Genomic DNA, 19,730 nt, shown 5'->3' on the forward strand with positions numbered 1-19,730 from the left:
CTGGGGTTGGCCGGGGACTCCGACCAGCCTGAGCGGGGCCCTGGGTGGAGGGGGAGCTTGAGGAGGAGGGGAGGGGCTCTGGGCTCACCCCCCACCCTCCCCAGATCCTGGAGCGGCTGAACAAGATGTGCGGTGTTGGGGAGCAGATGAGGAAGAAGCAGCAGAGGCTGCTCAAGAACATGGACGCCCACAAGGTCATGCTGGACCTGCTGCAGATCCCCTATGACAAGGTGACCTCTCATCCCCCGGGCAGCTTCACCCTGAACCCCAGTCTAACCCAAACCGCACCCTAACCCCTGATGCTAACCTAACCCTGACTCTTGACCCCGACCCCAGCTTCTGTTTTCCTCTCTGGCTTCATCCTGATAATCTCAGCTTCACTGTAACCTTTGGCCAGCCTCCCCTTGGTCCATGTGACCCCGGTCTCCCCTTGACCCATGATGTCAGCACAGGCTGACCCCTGACCCATGACCCCTCATACTGACCCCTGACTTGGATTCCACACCCTGCCCTCGCTCTGCCCTCCTACCCCGACCTGGTCCCTGACTCCAAATTGAGCCTCATTTCAACCTTTGACGCCCACACCTCCCCTTGACCGACCTTGATCTTGATATGTCTCAAGCCTCACAGTGACTCTTGAGCCTGACACCATCCCAGCGTTCACCTGACCCTGACCCCTCAGCCTTGCTTCCCCGCTCCAGCCTCGCCTCAGCCGCTGACCCTCAGCCCCTCACACATTTCCTTGTCCTGACCTGGAGGCCCAGCTTTCACCTTGAACCTGGCCTCCTTGTGGTCCCAATCCCGAGCCCCGATCTGCCCCCACACCCGTTGAGCGCAGACACCAGGCCCGGCCTCACCTCGTTCCTCCCCTCTCCGTGCCCAGGGTGATGCCAAGATGATGGAGATCCTGCGGTACACGCACCAGTTCCTGCAGAAGTTCTGCGCGGGGAATCCCGGCAACCAGGCCCTGCTGCATAAGCACCTGCACCTCTTCCTCACACCGGGGGTAAGGACGCCAGGTGAAGGCGGCTGGGTGGAGCGGGGCCCAGATCCCCCTTTCTGACGGATGCCCTCCCCGCTAGCTCCTGGAGGCAGAGACCATGCAGCACATCTTCCTGAACAACTACCAGCTGTGCTCTGAAATCAGCGAGCCCGTGTTGCAGCACTTCGTGCACCTGCTGGCCACGCACGGGCGGCACGTTCAGTATCTGGACTTCCTGCACACCGTCATCAAGGCCGAGGGCAAGTACGTCAAGAAGTGCCAGGACATGATCATGACGGAGGTGAGGACGAGGCCGAGGGGCGCATGGGAACTCATGGGTGGTGGCCACAGAGAGGGGAGCGCTCAGGAGGCAGGACCCGGAGTTGGAGGAGTCAGACAGTGGGGTCACGAGAGGAACGCTGAGGGTGCTGGAAGGAGGAGGGAAAACTAAGGTCAAAGAGGCCGGTCTAGTAGAACTCAGACAACAGGCCTGAAAGAGCTCAAACACGCGTTCCTTTGTTTATCCTCCTATTATCATGTACTTAAAAATCATGAAGCACCTGTTCTGTGCACGTGGGGGAAGGCACTGGGGTGTGAGCTCAGGGCGGGGGACCACATCCTTCGTACACGGGCCCCAGCATCGGGCACATCGTGGGTACACAGTAGGCCCGTTACCTGAAGGTATGAAGGGTCGAGGGCTGAGTCTACATCTGGAACAGACGTGGACTCTGCCCTGGAGCCTCTTACCGCATGGTGTGGGGGCAGGGGAGAAAGGAGCCCGGTGAAGTGAGATGAGGGACCTAATAAACGAGACGCCCTGTGCTGGAAGTGCTGTGCGATGCGAATTATGAGTTGCTGTTATTATATTACTGTGAATAACATAATTGCTGACACGAGAGGACGCAGCATGTGCTCTGTGAGCCTTTAAATTACACACTGTGGGAGCACTGGTGGGGGTAGGGGGGGGTGAGCCAGGCAGGGGTGGGATTCGCAAGGGCTTCCTGGAGGAGGCACCTCTGAAACATGCCTGAGTGGGACTTCTTTCCTTAGGGGAGGAGGGGGGCACTTTCTGGGTCCAGGGTTCGGCCCTGATGGCAGAGGGCCTGAAACATTAGCCTATGGCCTCGAGGGCCAGGCAGGGGGGGGGTTTTGCCTGAATGTCAGGTGAGGGCTGAGGTCAGAGTCCTCATCTCTCTCGGGTAAACCTAGGGCCTGCTGGACTCAGGGGGTCTGATGGGGTACCCCTCCTGCCTTCAGCTGACCAATGCAGGTGACGACGTGGTCGTGTTCTACAATGACAAGGCCTCACTGGCCCACCTGCTGGACATGATGAAGGCTGCCCGGGATGGTGTGGAGGACCACAGCCCCCTCATGTATCACATCTCCCTGGTGGACCTGCTGGCTGCCTGTGCCGAGGGCAAGAACGTCTACACTGAGATCAAGTGCACCTCCCTGCTGCCCCTGGAAGACGTGGTGTCTGTGGTGACACACGAGGACTGCATCACCGAGGTCCTCTGGGGACTGGGAGAGGTGGCTGGGGTGGGTGGGGATGGCCGGGGTGGGGGAAGGGTAGAGCCAGGCCTAGGCAGACTTTCAGTCTTGCCATGGCAGGGCAGGAAGAGGTTGGTGAGGGAAGTGGGGGAGTGGCAGACATGGGGGCTGGCAGGAGGGGTGTGGGGAGAGGAGCAACGGAGAGGTCAGGGGAGAATCCGAGTGCAGAGAGGGAGAGCCTGGGCCGGCGGCCTTGCTAGCGCCCCTGACCTTGCTCTGGGCTGTGCAGGTGAAAATGGCCTACGTGAACTTCGTGAATCACTGCTACGTGGACACAGAGGTGGAGATGAAGGAGATCTACACCAGCAACCACATCTGGACACTCTTTGAGAACTTCACCCTGGACATGGCTCGGGTCTGTCCCCGGGGGGTGGGGCGTGGGCCTGTGGGTGCGCTGTGCTGGACAGAGGCGTGGGTGGGAGCCCCGGCAGCCTTCGGGGCGGGGGGCAGGAGCGGTGGGGCCCCCCAGGCATCTCTCTCTCCCACCCCAGGTCTGCAGTAAGCGTGAGAAGCGCCTGGCTGACCCCACCCTGGAGAAGTATGTGCTGACTGTCGTGCTGGACACCATCAACGCCTTCTTCAGCTCTCCGTTCTCGGAGAACAGCACCTCCCTGCAGGTGAGCCGCTCTTGCCCGCACAGCTTTTGTGTAGCGAAGAGGGAAAAGAGGATATATATTCCTGTTTGCTCGTGGCACATAAAGATGTAGCAGAAGGACGTATACAAGTGTGTTAATTGCATATGCTGTGTAACAAATCACCCTAGACCTTAGCAGTTTAAAACAACAAACATTTATTCTTCTGTAATTTCTGCGGGTCAGGAATTGCAGTGGGAGCAGTACCCTAGAACAGGAATTCGTAAATTCACTAGGTATGACGGATCCCAGGGTGGCGGGGGGCAGCTGGCAGCACTTACTCCCCAAAGACAAGATGGTCATGCCTACCTCAGTGGACAGCAGAGTCAGAGCAGTAATCCAGAGGGTCCGATGTACAGAGATCTTTGGTGTTTGGCTTAATTGATCAGGTGCCCCTAGGACTGAAATAGACAGCCTTTTGAAGTCTTACTTACCTGTATCAGCAAAAAAGTTCTAGGCTAGCGAACGGGAGTTTGTCTTAAATCACTGGAAGAGTCATGGCCCCTTAATCGATTCCCAGATTCTCAGATGTCATAGCCCAGAGCCTCTTGAAGGAAAGAGAGGCAGGTTCCCATTAGGAGGGAGCCTATGACAATACCTAAATCCTAAAGCAACAATGGATGGACACACAAGTGACCAAGAAAGGGGCTACCTATAGATGGACTGAGGGTGGAGCAGGTCCTGGTCTCAGCATGGGTGGGTTTGTTTTGACACACATATGTTTGCGCCCTGGGGCCTCTTTGGGACTATGGGTAATTGTATCAATTTTCCCCACCTCTCCTGAGCCCCAGGGCAGAGTGTGGGAGAATGGAGCTGATGGGGTCAAGGTTGGCTGACACTTCTCGAAGTGTGCCTTTTCATAGCATGCTTTGGGTTTTGAACCATGTAAATACATTAACTTTCCACAATATTAATTTATTAACAACTTTTTTTAGAGGAAGGAAAAGGCCAGCAATAGGACTAGAAGCCCCAGGTCTGGACTTTGGGGAGTTCTCACAGGGCTGCCATGTACAGTCGGGCAGGTTGTGCACTGCCGAGAGGAAAGGGAGTACCTTTTTCCGATTGGCACAAAGACACATGGTATCTGTTGGAGGCCTTCTTCCTCTATCGTGCCCATTCTCAGTGGGCCCTGGTCACTGGGCCTGGGGCTTTCCAGGTTGGAGGGTGGGTCGGGCTGTAGCAGTAGGCGTGTTGCCTCTTGCAGACACACCAGACAATCGTGGTGCAGCTGCTGCAGTCCACCACACGGCTGCTCGAGTGTCCGTGGCTGCAGCAGCAGCACAAGGGCTCCGTGGAGGCCTGTATCCGGACCCTCGCCATGGTGGGTGAGTGCGCCAGGGGCACTGGCTAGCTCCAACCACCCCTCCCCTCCCTTCGCCACAGGGTTGCCTGCCCTCAAAATAAACACGTTATTCCTAAGCTCGCTTGTCGTCTGCTTCCAGGTAGTTCTCAGTAGGTCCTTCTTGGTGTCCGACTAGCATCTTAGCAATTGAGAGAAGCTGTTCTCTGCTTTGAGCCAGTTCCCCAGAGGAGAATGCTGGGGGACATTCCCCAACCGAAGTTGCCTGTGCTTGCAAATGGTTTCAGGCAGAAGGGCAGCCTGTAAGATTGTTAGGGAGCATTCGGGAAGGGGAGGGGTCAGAGTGGAGCCAGGGTAGAGTCAAAGAGGCAGAAACTCCCTCTTTTTACCCAAAAAGGGGGAAGAGGGCACCTCAGCCCAAGAGGGGGCCAGCGTGTACCCCAGAACCTTGGTTAGTTCACCCTGTGCCCTGGTCGAGCAGCCCTGAGCCTGGCCCCTCTGGCTGGCTGAGGCCTCCACCTGCCCCCCCGCCCCCCGCCCCCTGCCCTCCAGCACCCCTCCTCTCTCCCCCCAGCCAAAGGCCGGGCCATCTCACTGCCCATGGACCTGGATGCACACATCAGCTCGCTGCTCAGCAGCGGCACCAGCTGTGCAGCTGCAGCCCAGCGCAACGCCTCCAACTACAAGGCGACCACACGGGCCTTCCCCCGTGTCACGCCCACCGCCAACCAGTGGGACTACAAGAACATCATCGAGAAGCTGCAGGTCGGTGTGGGGCTGCCTGGCATCTGCCACGAGAGCTGCTTTGGAAGGGCATGTTCCGGGGAAGCATCCCTTCCTGTGTTGCCCCCGCTCCCCAGGAAGGAGTCCTCTGCTAAGGGCAGGCCAGGGGCCGGGGACTGAGGGGCATCCTTCCAGGGGAAGCCAGGAGAACCCAGGCACCTGCTAGTGGGGTTGGTGCTCACGGAGGGGGTCAGGACAACTCTCAGTCCTTATAGCCCCTTCCTGTTTGTGCAACACATTATTGACACACACACTTCTGGGGGGTGTGGTGGCTTGCTATCCCCATGTGGCGGGAGACCAAGGCTCAGAGAGGGTGAGGGTGAGGGGTTTGCCCGGGTCACACAGCTAGATGAGGGGCTGGGTGAAAGGGCAGGGCTTGTGGCTCCCAGCCAGGAGCTCTGGGTAGACAGACATCCTGCATTGTTCAGGGTGGTTCTGTGGGTCCAGGGCCCCTCAGACAGGCTCAGAGAAATCCGTGGGGCCCTTTGGTGTTGGGGTGTGGGGAATGGCGGTCAAGCCTCACTCATCTCTTGGGCCTGGATGGCCTGCACCTGCCCGGTAGTGACTGTGCCGTGCCCGCTCCAGGACATCATCACGGCCCTGGAGGAGCGGCTGAGGCCCCTGGTACAGGCCGAACTGTCCGTGCTGGTGGACGTCCTGCACTGGCCCGAGCTGCTCTTCCTGGAGGGCAGTGAGGCCTACCAGCGCTGTGAGAGTGGGGGCTTCCTGTCCAAGTGAGTGCGATGCCAGCCCGGGCCGGGGCGGGGCGGGGTGGTGGCAGGTGCGAGGCAGCCTGGGACAGGGAAGGGCCCTGCGGGGACTGGACAGCCTGCGGGATCAGAGGGCCGGGTGTGTTCCCACCCGGCACAGGGCAGGGGAAGTGGCTGGAGGGAGGCATCAGAGGCTGCCCTATGTGTGCCCTTCTTCCTCACTGGCCAGGCTGATCCAGCACACCAAGGACCTCATGGAGTCGGAGGAGAAGCTGTGTGTCAAGGTGCTGCGGACCCTGCAGCAAATGCTGCTCAAGAAGGCCAAGTACGGGGACCGGGTGAGTGGCCAGGCGGGCTGGACACCGTGCAGGCCTGGCTGCAAGTGCCAGGGGCTCGGGGCCAGGACTGTCCGGCCAGGGGTTAAATGGTGAAAAGTGCCACTGTGGGCTCTCGCTCCCTGTCCTCCAGGGCAATCAGCTGCGCAAGATGCTGCTACAAAACTACCTCCAGAACCGGAAGTCCAGCTCGAGGGGGGACCTTCCGGACCCCATGAGCCCTGGTCAGTACCACCTGCCCCCTGGCTGTGCCTCTGGGTGACCCTTTGCCTAGGCCCTGGGCGCCCCTTCCGTTCCCCTGCCCCACCGGCTCCCCTCACGCGGGTTCCCCAACTTCAGGCCTGGACCAAGACTGGTCAGCAATTGCGGCCACTCAGTGCCGGCTGGACAAGGAGGGGGCCACCAAGCTGGTATGTGACCTGATCACCAGCACCAAGAATGAGAAGATTTTCCAGGAGAGCATTGGCCTGGCCATCCGCCTGCTGGATGGTGGCAACACGGAGATCCAGGTGTGGATGGGTGGGGGTCCTGGGTGGTGCCTTCTATGAGGAGGTACAGTGTACCCCGTAGCTGGGGCCGTAGGGCTAGGTGCTGGTGGCCGGCACGAGTCTGGCTACCCTGGCCTCTTTTCTATCCATGCAGACCACCCTGTTCAAGCCAGGCCTGAGCCTGTCTCCCCACCATGCTGCCCACATCACATCCATCATTCCTGCCTCTTGGCCTCTGCTCAGGCTTGCTTCCCTCCTCTTCCACATCCTCCTCAGCCTTTGGTGCCCAACTAAAGGACTGCCTCCTCTGAAAAGCCCCCCCTGATTGCTTTATCCCCATTCATTCATTCGTGCATTGTTTCAGTAAGTCCGCACCAAGTGCCTTCCACGGCCTGTCAGTGTTCTAGGCACTGAGGATTCAGTAGTGAACAAAAAAGACAAAATCCGTGTTCTCTTGGTCCTGTATCCTAATGAGGACAACAGCCAATAACCGTAATCCCCACATAACATGGAGAGCATGCTGGACAGTGATGATGGAGGTGAGGGGCCTAGGGAGTGCTGGGGCAGGGATCAGGGTCGTGTCCTGGAAAGGGGAACGTTGGACCCAGAGGTGAGCATGTGGACAGGCGGGCGCTGTCCTGGGAGAGCAGGCAGCAGGTGCAAAGGCCATGAGGAGGAAGTGGCTGATGTGGCTGGAGAGGGCAGAGGAGTGGAGAGTGGTGGGCCCTGGGGTCAGAGAAGTGGCAGGCCATCGTGTGGCCTCATGCGAGCTGTGAGGCGTGGCTTTTCCTGTGAGTGAGATGGGCCGCTGCAGGGTTTCAGGCAGAGGAAATCTGAGACTTAGACTTCTGAGGGGCGTCTCTGCTGCTGTGTGGGGAGCAGACAGAGGGCCAAGGGCAGATGCAGATGGGGGTGAGGAGCCTGGGGTGGGCCTCCAGCATCACATGGACAGCAGATACGGACCCTTCCCCTCCGCCTCCACAGTCCTGACCGACCCTGCCCCAGCCTTAGTCCTGGGGCACGTCTAGGGGCTTGTCTGTGGTCCTGCAGGTGCTTTTCCCTGCAGCACAGGATAGAGCCCTCCAGGGACCCAGCAAGGGCTGCTCAGAGCCAGGCCCGTGCTGAGGCTGTCCCTCATCTCACCATCTGCCCCCAGAAATCCTTCTACAACCTGATGACAAGTGACAAGAAGTCAGAGCGCTTCTTCAAGGTGCTGCATGACCGCATGAAGCGGGCCCAGCAGGAGACCAAGTCCACGGTGGCCGTCAACATGAATGACCTGGGCAGCCAGCCGCGCGAGGACCGGGAGTCGGCAGACCCCACCACCAAAGGTCAGAGGTCACAGAAGTACAGGATGCTGTACTGGGTGCTGGGCCAGAGTCAGAGGCTTCAGGGTGAGGGGGGTCACGGGGCGAGATCTGCAGGCAGGGGCCTGGGGGTAGGAACGCAGGGTCTGGTTACTTCCAGCAGCCCCAGCCTTACCGGGCTTCGCCCTGCAGGCCGCGTGGCCTCCTTCTCGATGCCAGGCTCCCCATCCCGCTATTCGCTGGGCCCCAGCCTGCGCCGGGGGCACGAGGTGGGCGAGCGCGTGCAGAGCAACGAGATGGGCACGTCCGTGCTCATCATGCAGCCCATCCTGCGCTTTCTGCAGCTGCTGTGTGAGAACCACAACCGAGACCTGCAGGTGAGCGCCTGCCCCGCCCCTCCCCCAGCCAGCACGTGGGCCCCCGCCCTCCCCGTGGGTCACGCCCTGCGGCGCTCACCATCGTGGTCGTGGTCCGTGCAGGCCTCTGCCTCCCTGCGGGAGCGGTGCCATGTCCACCCTTCTGTGCTCTGCAGAACTTCCTGCGCTCCCAGAACAACAAGACCAACTACAACCTGGTGTGTGAGACACTGCAGTTCCTGGACATCATGTGCGGCAGCACCACCGGTGGCCTGGGGCTGCTGGGGCTTTACATCAATGAGGACAACGTGGGCCTTGTCATCCAGACCCTGGAGACCCTCACTGAGTACTGTCAGGGCCCCTGCCACGAGAACCAGGTAAGTCGCCATGAGAACCAGGAGCTGCCGAGGGGGAGTGTGGAGGTGTGGGTGGGTGGAGCAGGCTGGGCAGGGGAGACAGTGAGCCTCCGGAGCGCCACAGTTCTGAGGGGCCTGGGCCCCGTGTCTCCCACTGCCTCCTGCCAGACCTGCATCGTGACTCATGAGTCCAACGGCATAGACATCATCACGGCCCTGATTCTTAATGACATCAGTCCCTTGTGCAAATACCGTATGGATCTGGTGCTGCAGCTTAAGGTGGGGCCCGTGGCACTCCACGTGAGTGTGCATGGGATGCGTGTGCACAAATGCACGTGACGCGACCTGTGTTGAGTGTGCGTACTGGGGTGTGTTGGCATGTTTAATATGTACGTGTCAATATGCATACGTAAATGAATGTGTGAGCAAGAGTGTTGGACGTACACTCTAGGAGCAGACGTGTTCTGGGTTTATCTGAGGGTTTCCCACGTACGTGTCCGCTTTCTGGGGATTGCGTCTGCTTGCCATGGGGTGGCGGTGAAGACACCTAGTGGGTGGGCTGGATTTGCAGGACACTTCTCAGCAAGTTCTGGGGGCCAGCGGGGATGGGAAGGTTACGGCGCATCTTGCAGGCCAGGAGAGGCTATTATGGGGTAGACGGTAGACGGTGGAAGAGGTTGTTGGGGGGCATCGTAGGGGCTCTCAGACTGTGGCCTGTCCCCCTCTCCCCACCTCTCCACAGGACAATGCCTCCAAGCTGCTCCTGGCTCTGATGGAGAGCCGACACGACAGTGAAAACGCTGAGCGAATCCTCATCAGCCTGCGGCCCCAGGAGCTGGTGAGGCTGGGGCCAGGGGTCAGGTGGGAAGACGTGCCTGGCTGGGGTGTAGGGGAACCGGGATCGGGGCATTCCCTACGCGCCAGGAAGGCGGCAAACAGGCCCTGCCCTGCCAGGTGGACGTCATCAAGAAAGCCTACCTGCAGGAGGAGGAGCGGGAAAACTCCGAGGTGAGCCCACGGGAAGTGGGCCACAACATCTACATCCTGGCGCTGCAGGTACCAGCCCTACCCCTGGCTCCGCCCCCGGCGGTCCTGCCCTCCCCCGCACCCCAGCGACCACGCCCCGTGACTGCGCCGCCCTCTCACTCAGCTCTCCAGGCACAACAAGCAGCTGCAGCACCTGCTCAAGCCAGTGAAGCGCATCCAAGAGGAGGAGGCCGAGGGCATCTCTTCTATGGTGGGGGCGCGGGGACAAGGCTGGGTGTGGGGCGGGGTTTAGGTCTAGGGGCGTGGCTTGGCGAGAGATTGGATGGGCTGGTATCTGGGGGCGAGGCTAGGAACTGAGGGAGGGGATGAGGGCACTGCGAGATCGGAGGGCCGGTTGGAATACGGGATGAGCCCGGGGGCAGGTCCAGGAACTCTGGGCGGAGCACGACTCGGGGGTGTGGCCTGAACCTGAGTAAAGGGCTGGAATGGGGAGGCGGGGCTCAGGGTGGGAGGAGCCGGGAGGGTGGGCGGTCCGGGGTGAAACCTACGGGTAGAGGTGGGAGCCGGGTTGTGGGACGGGTCTGGAAGCCTGGAGCTGGAGCCGTGGGTGCTGAGGGTCCTATAGAATTGTTTCGACAGGCTCTCCCCCACTTATCCCCTCTTTCTTCTGGGCTGCATCCTAGTTGGAGTAGGCTGGGTCTCGTCTGGCAGGGGGCGCACCTGGAGCAGGTAGGGCTCTGGTGTGAGGTCTAGCGGTGGAAAGTTGCGGGGCCTGACCTCGGCGGCCCCTCTACCCCCAGCTCAGCCTCAACAACAAGCAGCTGTCCCAGATGCTCAAGTCCTCCGCGCCCGCACAAGAGGAGGAGGAGGACCCCCTGGCCTACTACGAGAACCACACATCCCAGATAGAGGTGGGGCCCGAGGGCAGTAGGGGCGCTGTGAGTGAGGGCCTGTGAACTTGGCCCTTGAGGGCTGTGGCCTAGGTGTGACCACGTGCCTGTGTGCACCCAGATCGTGCGACAGGACCGCAGCATGGAGCAGATCGTGTTCCCGGTGCCTGGCATCTGCCAGTTCCTGACGGAGGAGACCAAGCACCGGCTCTTCACCACCACGGAGCAGGATGAGCAGGGCAGCAAAGTGAGCGACTTCTTCGACCAGTCCTCCTTCCTGCACAACGAAATGGAGTGGCAGCGCAAGCTCCGCAGTGAGGACCCCCGCGGGGCGGGAGGGCAAGGCCCCCTGGTGACCCCCTTACCTGCCAGGGGGGGCTGCCTCACCCCACCCCACCCCAGGAGGGCTCCAGTCACGTTTTCCCCCTGAAGCGGGGCCTGGAGCTTGAGCAGGCGCTGGGGGCCCCGGAGGGGGAGGCCATGTGGGATGAGGGGACAATGTTAACCAGAGACCCACCCACATCTCCCCCAGGCATGCCACTGATCTACTGGTTCTCCCGCCGAATGACCCTGTGGGGCAGTATTTCCTTCAACCTGGCAGTTTTTATCAACATCATCATTGCCTTCTTCTACCCCTACATGGAGGGCGCGTCCACAGGTGGGGACACAAGGCTGGCAGACTGTGGCCCTGGAGACCACCGTGCCTCCTCCCTGGGTTTGGGCAGAGCCTTGTGGCCAGCCAGGCTCTGAGGGGACCAGATGCAGAGTGGGGGAAAGGCACCCCTGCACTACTTTCTGGGCTTTGCACCCCATCATGGGGGGAGAGACAGATGGGGTCCAGTGCGATGATAGGGTCCTTGACCTCGAGACAGTACACGTCTGTCTCATACACACGGGCACACGCGCATGAGCCAGAGCTCAGCTATGGTAGCAGCAGCTGGATAGGGCCTCTCCTGCTTTAAGCCTAGACATGCAGGTGTGGTGGCGCAGGAGAGGCCCTAATACCAGGTGACCAAGAACTTAATAGGGAAGGTTTCCGGGAGGAGGTGGCTTCTCGGGGTCTGTTGGGGCTGTGGTGGGCTTCAGAGACCAGTGCTCACCCTGCACCCTGGCCCCCAGGCGTGCTGGGCTCCCCACTCATCTCACTGCTGTTCTGGATCCTCATCTGTTTCTCCATCGCGGCCCTGTTCACCAAGCGCTACAGCATCCGCCCCCTCATTGTGGCGCTCATCCTGCGCTCCATCTACTACCTGGGCATTGGGCCCACACTCAACATCCTGGGCGCCCTCAACGTGAGTGCCAGAGGGAGCCCTCACCCCAGACCACCCTTGGGGCTCATGGCGCCATTGGACCTCGGGCTGGCCTGCTGTCTTCCGGCAGCCACTGCTCTGCCCTAACCCCCTTGTGCCTGTATCAGGATCAAGCTTGTTAAAGCTCCACGGTTAGGGCCGTTCTGTGCCTCCACTGTCTCCCGGGACAGCCTGGGGCAACCGGCACTCAGAGATAGCCAGCCAGGAGTCACTTTGGGGCACCGGCTTCAGGGCTGCTGTGTAGACGGTGTTAGTCGGGCACTGCCCAGAGGCACTGTGTGTACTGTAGACATTAAAGATTTGTATATTATGACAGTTCCTGACAGCTGGAAATAAAGTACCCAGAGCAAGGTGGGGGGAGACCCCTTTTCCGAACTTACCAAGTTACCGTAGAGGCCAAGGTTGGTCTGCTTGGTCTGACTCTATCTGTATCTCACTTTCTTCCTGGAACCAGGGGCCCACAGGGCTCCTCCCCTGTTCTATCCAAGAATCCAGGTACATTTCTGGAGGCATTTTCATTAATGCTGAGCCTGCCAGGTTGAGCAGGACCAGCTCAGATCCACTCCGGGCAAGGGCTGGCCTCCGAGCTGGTCACTGGGGGGGGCAGGGCGGCAGGGAGTGGAGATTCAGGGTGGGCCGTGGGGCACTGATCCCCATGCCTTCTACTGCCCCCAGCTGACCAACAAGATTGTATTTGTGGTGAGCTTTGTGGGCAACCGCGGAACCTTCATCCGGGGCTATAAGGCCATGGTCATGGACATGGAGTTCCTCTACCATGTGGGCTACATCCTGACGAGTGTCCTGGGCCTCTTTGTCCACGAGCTCTTCTACAGCATCCTGGTGAGCCCTCTGGGGGCTGGGGCTGGCAGGGGTGGGGGGGGGGTGGGGGGGTCGGGGCTTCCCTCAAGTTGCTAGTGGTTCCCCAGTGCCAGTCTCTCTGTCCGGTCCTCTTGCTGCTGGGCTGGGAGGGCTGGATTTGCAGAGTCCTCCTCTACCTGGCCCCAGCCCAGCCTTCAGGGCCCTGACGGCCACTCCCGGCCCCCATCTGGCTCATCTCCCCTGTCTGGTAGTGGTTTTAAGCTTGGACTCGAACCAGACTACCTGGGTTTGCATCCCAGCGTGGCCCCTACAAGCTCTGTGATTTGGGGCAAGTTTCTTAACTGCCCCGTGCCTTCACTTCTGTATCTATAAAACGAGGATGATTAACAGCACCCACCTCCTAGAGTGATTGTGAGGCTGAAGTGAGCCAACGCACACAAATCACACAATTCTTCCCTCGGGTGTGGTGTTTGCCTGCCCATTCGGCCCTCACACCTTCTCCCGGGCCACTCCCTTCCCTTGGCCTTAGAACTCCAGGTGCCTCTGAGCAGCCTTCCCCGCCAGGCCCACTAGGCTGGTTCCACCTGCCCAAGCACAGACCCTCCTGGAGGAGCCTGTGGGAAACCACTGGGAGCCGGGCAGCCCTTGGATCCAGCGGCATCTGCAGCCCCTCAAGGCCCTGTCCCTGCCCTGCAGCTCTTTGACCTCATCTACCGGGAGGAGACGCTGTTCAACGTCATCAAGAGTGTGACTCGAAATGGCCGTTCCATCCTGCTGACCGCCCTGCTGGCCCTCATCCTGGTCTACCTCTTCTCCATCGTTGGCTTCCTCTTCCTCAAGGATGACTTCATCCTTGAGGTTGACCGGCTGCCCGGCAATCACTCTGGAGGTCTGGCGGCTCCTCTCCTGGGAGGGTGTGGGGGCTGAGAGGGGCTGCACAGATGACCCGTGTCAGGACCAGGCGCCCTGCCTCAGTTCCTCCTCTTGGGTCCTGGGGCGGGGGTGTCTAGTTCACAGCAATCTGCCTCCCTTTGCCCCGGGACACACCGAGGGGGTGGGAGAGCCTTGGTCTTCTGCTCCCTGAGGAGCCACCTGCTTGCAGACCTGGCATCCATCTGAAACTCAGTGTTTGCAGGGGCTGCCTGTGTGCCAGGCTCGGGGGTGTGGACCCCCCCCCCTTCCTGTCCTTTGTGCATAGCAGGGGCATGAGGACCCCTCACGTGTAGCCTGACAGGGGGGAGCTCGCAGGATCAGGGAAGGCTTCATGGAGGATGTGGGGCAGGGGGCACAGCGAGGGGAATGATGGCCATTGGACTTCCTGGTGACCTCACCCACGTCCTCTCTAGCCAGCCCCCTGGGGATGCCACATGGAGCTGCCACATTTGTGGGCACGTGCAGTGGGGACAAGCTGGACTGTGTCTCAGGGGTCTCAGTGCCTGAGGTCCTGGAAGGTGAGGGCAGTGTGTCTTGGGCGCCTGGGGCAGGGGCGCAGAGGCGGGTGGCTTGGCCTGGGTGTGAACACATACTCTGCTTGTAGGGAACGAAGAGCTGGAGAGCACGGAGCGGGCCTGCGACACGCTGCTCATGTGCATCGTCACTGTCATGAACCACGGGCTGCGCAATGGTGGTGGCGTGGGCGACATTCTCCGCAAGCCCTCCAAAGACGTGAGCATCCCCTGCCCCGCTCCCAAATCCACATGGCCCGAGCCCTGGCCACGTCAGCCACTGCGAGGTCCTGCTCTCGGGTCACGGTCACGGCCTGGGGGAGCAGCTCGGCCCCCCTCCCTCTCCGATGTTGCAAGCCCCCACTTCGCATCCCCTCTCCCTGCTTGGCCACCGGGTCCAGTGCGCGGTTACATGGTTGTTGAGCTTCCCCACCCCCGTCTGCTCACGCCTCCCCACCGGCTCCCTGTAGTTGCTCTCAGGAAAGACCTTGGCAGCCAAGCTTTGCCCAGGCTGGGGAAGGCGTGAGTCAGACACCGGGCGGATCCCCGGCTGCGCTGGCTTCATCTGTGAGGCAGAGCCCCGGCCCACAGCAGGGGAGGGCAGGGTGGGGAAGCTGAGTCTGCTCCGTGAGGACGCCTCAGGATTTGACTCAGGCAGCCAGGCATTACCAGTACTCAGTCTGTCCTCGGCCACATGGGAAAGCCGCTTCCAAGGTCAGACAGTGTTTCTAGAATGTGTGAGGCCAGGCATCCTGAGGGTGGGGCAGAGGCGTCCAGAGCTGGCTCTGTCCCCAGCCCAAGGTTAGGGGCAGAGACAGGCCTCGACCTGCAGCCTCAGTGCCCCATGCCAAACTCTTATCACAGGGTGCCGGCCTCGCTGGTATCCTTTCTGAGTCCGCTGTCTCCTAAGCCACACTCAGGGCTTGTGATTGTACTTCTCACTGCCCACAGTGAGGCTGGGTCTGCTCTGCCTCCCTCAGGGCCCCGGGAGCCGGGGGCCTCAGTCCCCCTCTGCTGAGGGCCGAGCCTCCTCTGTCACAGCCCTGACCCCTGCCTGAGTCTGGCTTGTCTGGGCGACGGGGCCCAGCATCCCTGCTTCCCCCCCTGCAGGAGTCCCTCTTCCCAGCCCGTGTTGTCTACGACCTCCTGTTCTTCTTCATTGTCATCATCATTGTGCTGAATCTCATCTTTGGGGTGATCATTGACACCTTTGCTGACCTGCGCAGCGAGAAGCAGAAGAAGGAGGAGATTCTTAAGACCACGTGCTTCATCTGCGGTGAGGCCCCCTTACACCTTCTCAGTTTCCAGAGGAAACCGAAGCCCCCCGGTCTCTGTCCAGGGCTTTTCCCACTCCCGGTGTGAAGTCCCCTCCCCACCCACTGCAGGCTAAGGAGCGGGTGGCACCTGCAGGACAAATCCCTTATCAACTGCTCCTGCTTGCCGGGCTCTTGGGATTCTGGCCACCGTGGTGCTGAGCTGCCCCGGTGGGAGGCTACGGCTGTGGCAGGGCGGGGTCACCACGGCTAAGTGGCTGGTGCTTTAAATAGAAGTGACCTAAATAGCCCAGGGTGGGCTGTCACATGCATTCACCAGTCCTTTTAGCCCGGGGAACAAATGCCCCCACTGCCCCAAGAGGCGGGTGTTTACTCTGCCAGGTGGCCCCACGGTGGCTCTTGGAGCCTGATGGTTTCGTCCTCACCCTCTGCATCGTCAGGTCTGGAGAGAGACAAGTTTGATAACAAGACGGTGTCCTTTGAGGAACACATCAAGTTCGAGCACAACATGTGGAACTACCTGTACTTTATCGTGCTGGTCCGTGTCAAAAACAAGACGGACTACACGGGGCCTGAGAGCTACGTGGCCCAGATGATCAAGGTGTGGACCCCGCCCGGGAGCAGCGGCCGCCGGGGGTGGGGGGGGGGGCAGACAGTCGCGAACCCTTGTGGGAGGGCCAGCTGAGGGGCAGCTGGGGGCAGCCCTCACCGGGGCCCCGCCGGCTGCCCGTGCTACCTACTGAGGGTCCTCGAGCTCTTCTGCATGGCCTCTGTTGTCAGGGAAAAGCCCACAACAAACCTGTCAGCCCCAAAGGACGTGCGTGGTGTCCCCGGGCCCGTGGCTGCCCGATACCGAGGAGGTGGGGGAGCAGGCAGACCCTGTCCCGGGACTGCTGCTTGGGGGACCATTCTGAGGGAGCGTTTTCCAGCTCGGCAAGGGGAAGGGCAGCTTTCCGGAGTTTGGATGGTCCAGGCCGAGAGGGAGCCTGGAAAAACTTTCAACTATCAGACTTCGGAGGAATCAAAGTTACTCCGTCCAATTTCTGTAGTGACTAAAAGGGAGTGAAGGCAGTGAACCAAAAAAACAAAAAGGTCTTGTAGCTTTTCGGGTAAAGGAAGCCCCATCAGTTCCATTCGATGTAGTGCATCTTCAGATTACTGCACATCAGATAAATTGCAGGCTAAAAGGAAAGACCTATGGGGTCTGGGGGAGTTCTATTTGTTTCTTGAGTGTATAATTGGAACTGATCTTGGAGTGCAGGTTTATCTGTTGGTCTGAGAACTCCCAGCTTGTGACGAGGAGCCAGAAAACTGGTGGCCCCCTCCCGCTCCTCCTCGGTCGTGGGAAACGTGGCCTTGCCTCTGAGACACGTGTCGGATGCCAGCCATCCCCGGTGGCGCCTCCCCTCCCTCAGTGTGCCATCTGTCCGACTCGCATCTTCCTGGGGCGTGGGGCGTGCGTGGCAGGGTGGGGCGGAAGGAAGGCAGGCACTTCAGGGTCTGCTGCAGAGCCCTCCTCCACCTTGCAGGGTGTTCCGAGTGTAAACAGATGGTGCTGATACTGGCGAGACTTGAGGCCGACTAAAGGAAGTTAGCCTGTCACAGCGTGGTGGCCTCAGCGCCCGCCGAGGGTTCACTGCCAGCTCATTCTGGCTCCGGGGAGGACCCCAGTCAGTTCAGATTTTCCCATGACACAGCCCTGGGGAGGAATGTGTCCAGGGTGTGATGGCGGGTTCCCCCTCCATGACTGCTCTTCTAAATGAGGCCTTCCTAGCCTGGGCCGGAGCTTGCTCATCCCACCGGTGATTTTTTTCAGAACAAGAACCTGGACTGGTTCCCCCGGATGAGGGCCATGTCCCTAGTGAGCAACGAGGGGGAAGGGGAGCAGAATGAGATCCGGATTCTTCAGGATAAGCTCAACTCCACCATGAAGCTGGTGTCCCACCTCACCGCCCAGCTCAACGAGCTCAAAGAGCAGGTGTGCACCCAGGCCTATCCTGGCCCCACCCTTGGGGTCCCACGCCGGGCAGCTCCAGACCAGACCATCCGTGGGAGGTCACAGCCCAGCCTGCCATGGGGGAGAGGGGGAGGGGACTGGGGCCTTCACGCTCCTTCCTTTCCTTTGTGGGTCTGGGGTGGAAGACAGGTTCCAAATACGCTCTCTCCCCCATGGGAAGTTAGACTGAGGTTGGCAGTTCCTGAGTCCACCGAAAGACATGGCCAAGTGGACCTCTGCTACAGGTGTGAGGGGTCCTCCCCCTCGTTCACCCCTACTCCCAGCAGCTGCTCGGGGGCTCTCTGAGGGGCTCACCGCTGATAGGGGATGTCAGGGCACCCTTCCACTTCTCAAGATCCCCTCTTGCCCAGAGCACCCTCCTCTCCGTCCGGAGTGACTAAATGAGCTCAGGCGCCCCTCTTTTAGGTGGGGTGTTTCCCAGCTGCACCAAATCAGGGGTTTGTGATGCACTAATTGAAGACAAGCGTTTGGGGCTGACATCCTCAAGGCACCCGGGGGGGGGGGGGGGGCTGTGGCCTGCTGCCAGGGCTGAGCAGCAGCTGGGTCTGAGGGGCAGGGTGGGGGGGTGGTGAGGGGTGGGCACCAGTCCCTCCCCAGTGCCCATGGAGAGAGGGCTCTGGGCTGCCTGACCCGACCTGTGGGCACCCGTTTAATCCCAGATGACAGAGCAGCGGAAACGCAGGCAACGCCTGGGCTTTGTGGACGTCCAGAACTGCATGAGCCGCTGAGAGCCACCGGAGGCCCCAGCAGGGGATGGTCATCGCAGAGAGTGGTGACCGGGAACATTGCCCCTTCCTGCGGGTCAGGGGGCCCGGCCAGCCCGCCAGCCTCTCAAGGCCAGGTGCCCACTTGGCTTCCAGCTCCCATTCTGCCAGACACCCCCCAAGCCGTGCCAGGCTCTGGCCAGCATGGAGTGGGGAGCCACAGAGCTGACAGTCCTGCCTAGAGCTCTTAGAAACGACTCAGAAACTTACGGGGACTCAGCTTACCTTAATGCCTTAGAGGAGAGAAGTCCTCTGGAAGGACAATTGCTTTGTTCCTTAAAGCAGTAACTGACATTCTCTTGTGTTCCTCCATGGGATTAGGAGTGGGGTCGCGTCTTTATTCTAAGCACTACATTTTGGTCTCTGCCTGCTCCTGAGGGAGGTGCAGTAATGCTGTTGTTGCTAGTGATTTTAGGGCTTTTTATTTAACTTATTCACGGGTGCCGTGTTCAGCCCAGGCCACGGCTCCACGGCTCCCTCTGGGCCGCAGATCTGCTGTAGACCGCGTGTAGACCTCATCATCCAGGCCACCCCTCCAGCTCGGCCCCAGGTGGACTGGTGACCCGAGGAAAAGAGCCTTGCTCCTGGGGCCTGCCTCTTCTAGGCCTCCTGAGAAGAGTTGCTGGCCCAGAGGGCGGGGCTGGGGCATGTTGGAGCAGCTGGGTTTCGACTGTTTTATCTCCTTTTGGTGTAACGTTTTACAAACCCTCTGGCCTGAGAACTAATATGTTAACTGCCTTAAATAAATTAATAGAACACTAGTCCATGAGAAAGGGATGCTGTTTCCTACACTCCCCCAGCCCCCGGTGGGGGCTCCTGTGCCCACTGGCCCGGCCTCACCTCGGGCTCTCGGTAGATGCCCTGAGCGACATCCTGTCTCGCAGTGATTCCTGGACAGAACTGTATCGCAGTAGAACTGGTCTGTATTTTATTGTATGTATTTCAAAACATACTGAGGAGTCCAAGGACAAAGGAGGTTTAGAGCTCACTTTCACTTCCTGGTGAGGGGTGCCTGTCAGCCCCTGCCCTACCTTCTCTCAGCTCTGTTGTTGACAGAAGAAATGCTCAAGTGGGGACCACGAGCATTTACAACTAAGGTTCCATGGGATGAGGTGACCGTGTGTGTGTGTGTCCCTGGCCAGGTCCTGTGGCCTCCCACAGAACCTGCCTAGGGCGCTAAAGCCGCCTGCAGTCCGCAGCCCCACTTGGCCGAAGACCGTCTGTGTCTCTACTCTGTCCCTCAAACCAACTTGGAACATGTGTTTTCTGCAAGGTCAGGGGCAGAGGACCGGATCCGTCCTTCTGAGTCAGTGGGAATGACGGCCAAGCAGCCTCTTCTCATCTCTCGGCCACACCACCTCCTGCTTTCTGTTTGCAACAGGATGCCTTCTTCAATGTTTACCGCTATTTTTGGCTATCCCCCA

General features: G+C 60.0%; 1 protein-coding gene across 6 annotated transcripts in view; it reads left to right on the forward strand.

Annotated features, from left to right (window-relative positions):
• Positions 1 to 19,067, forward strand: part of ITPR3 (inositol 1,4,5-trisphosphate receptor type 3) — a 68,173-nt gene extending 49,106 nt beyond the window's left edge. For 2 of the 6 annotated variants that reach the window (XM_047858265.1, XM_047858266.1), the window contains exons 28-58: positions 105 to 230; positions 884 to 1,006; positions 1,083 to 1,283; positions 2,240 to 2,491; positions 2,763 to 2,888; positions 3,025 to 3,150; positions 4,370 to 4,490; positions 5,040 to 5,230; positions 5,834 to 5,982; positions 6,188 to 6,296; positions 6,427 to 6,517; positions 6,633 to 6,802; positions 7,938 to 8,112; positions 8,281 to 8,465; positions 8,621 to 8,821; positions 8,969 to 9,079; positions 9,543 to 9,638; positions 9,755 to 9,856; positions 9,951 to 10,037; positions 10,588 to 10,698; positions 10,799 to 10,991; positions 11,210 to 11,335; positions 11,797 to 11,969; positions 12,663 to 12,827; positions 13,503 to 13,695; positions 14,153 to 14,257; positions 14,344 to 14,471; positions 15,362 to 15,527; positions 15,966 to 16,126; positions 17,342 to 17,503; positions 18,202 to 19,067. In XM_047858265.1, the coding sequence (XP_047714221.1) occupies positions 105 to 230; positions 884 to 1,006; positions 1,083 to 1,283; positions 2,240 to 2,491; positions 2,763 to 2,888; positions 3,025 to 3,150; positions 4,370 to 4,490; positions 5,040 to 5,230; positions 5,834 to 5,982; positions 6,188 to 6,296; positions 6,427 to 6,517; positions 6,633 to 6,802; positions 7,938 to 8,112; positions 8,281 to 8,465; positions 8,621 to 8,821; positions 8,969 to 9,079; positions 9,543 to 9,638; positions 9,755 to 9,856; positions 9,951 to 10,037; positions 10,588 to 10,698; positions 10,799 to 10,991; positions 11,210 to 11,335; positions 11,797 to 11,969; positions 12,663 to 12,827; positions 13,503 to 13,695; positions 14,153 to 14,257; positions 14,344 to 14,471; positions 15,362 to 15,527; positions 15,966 to 16,126; positions 17,342 to 17,503; positions 18,202 to 18,270 (4,494 nt within the window). In that variant the 3' untranslated portion in view covers positions 18,271 to 19,067. The other 4 variants (XR_007152092.1, XM_047858267.1, XM_047858268.1 and 1 more) reach the window with 4 other exon arrangements.
• The last annotated feature ends 663 nt before the right edge of the window (positions 19,068 to 19,730 follow it).

This window comes from Prionailurus viverrinus, chromosome B2 (assembly GCF_022837055.1).
Source record: "Prionailurus viverrinus isolate Anna chromosome B2, UM_Priviv_1.0, whole genome shotgun sequence".
Lineage (NCBI taxonomy): Eukaryota > Metazoa > Chordata > Mammalia > Carnivora > Felidae > Prionailurus > Prionailurus viverrinus.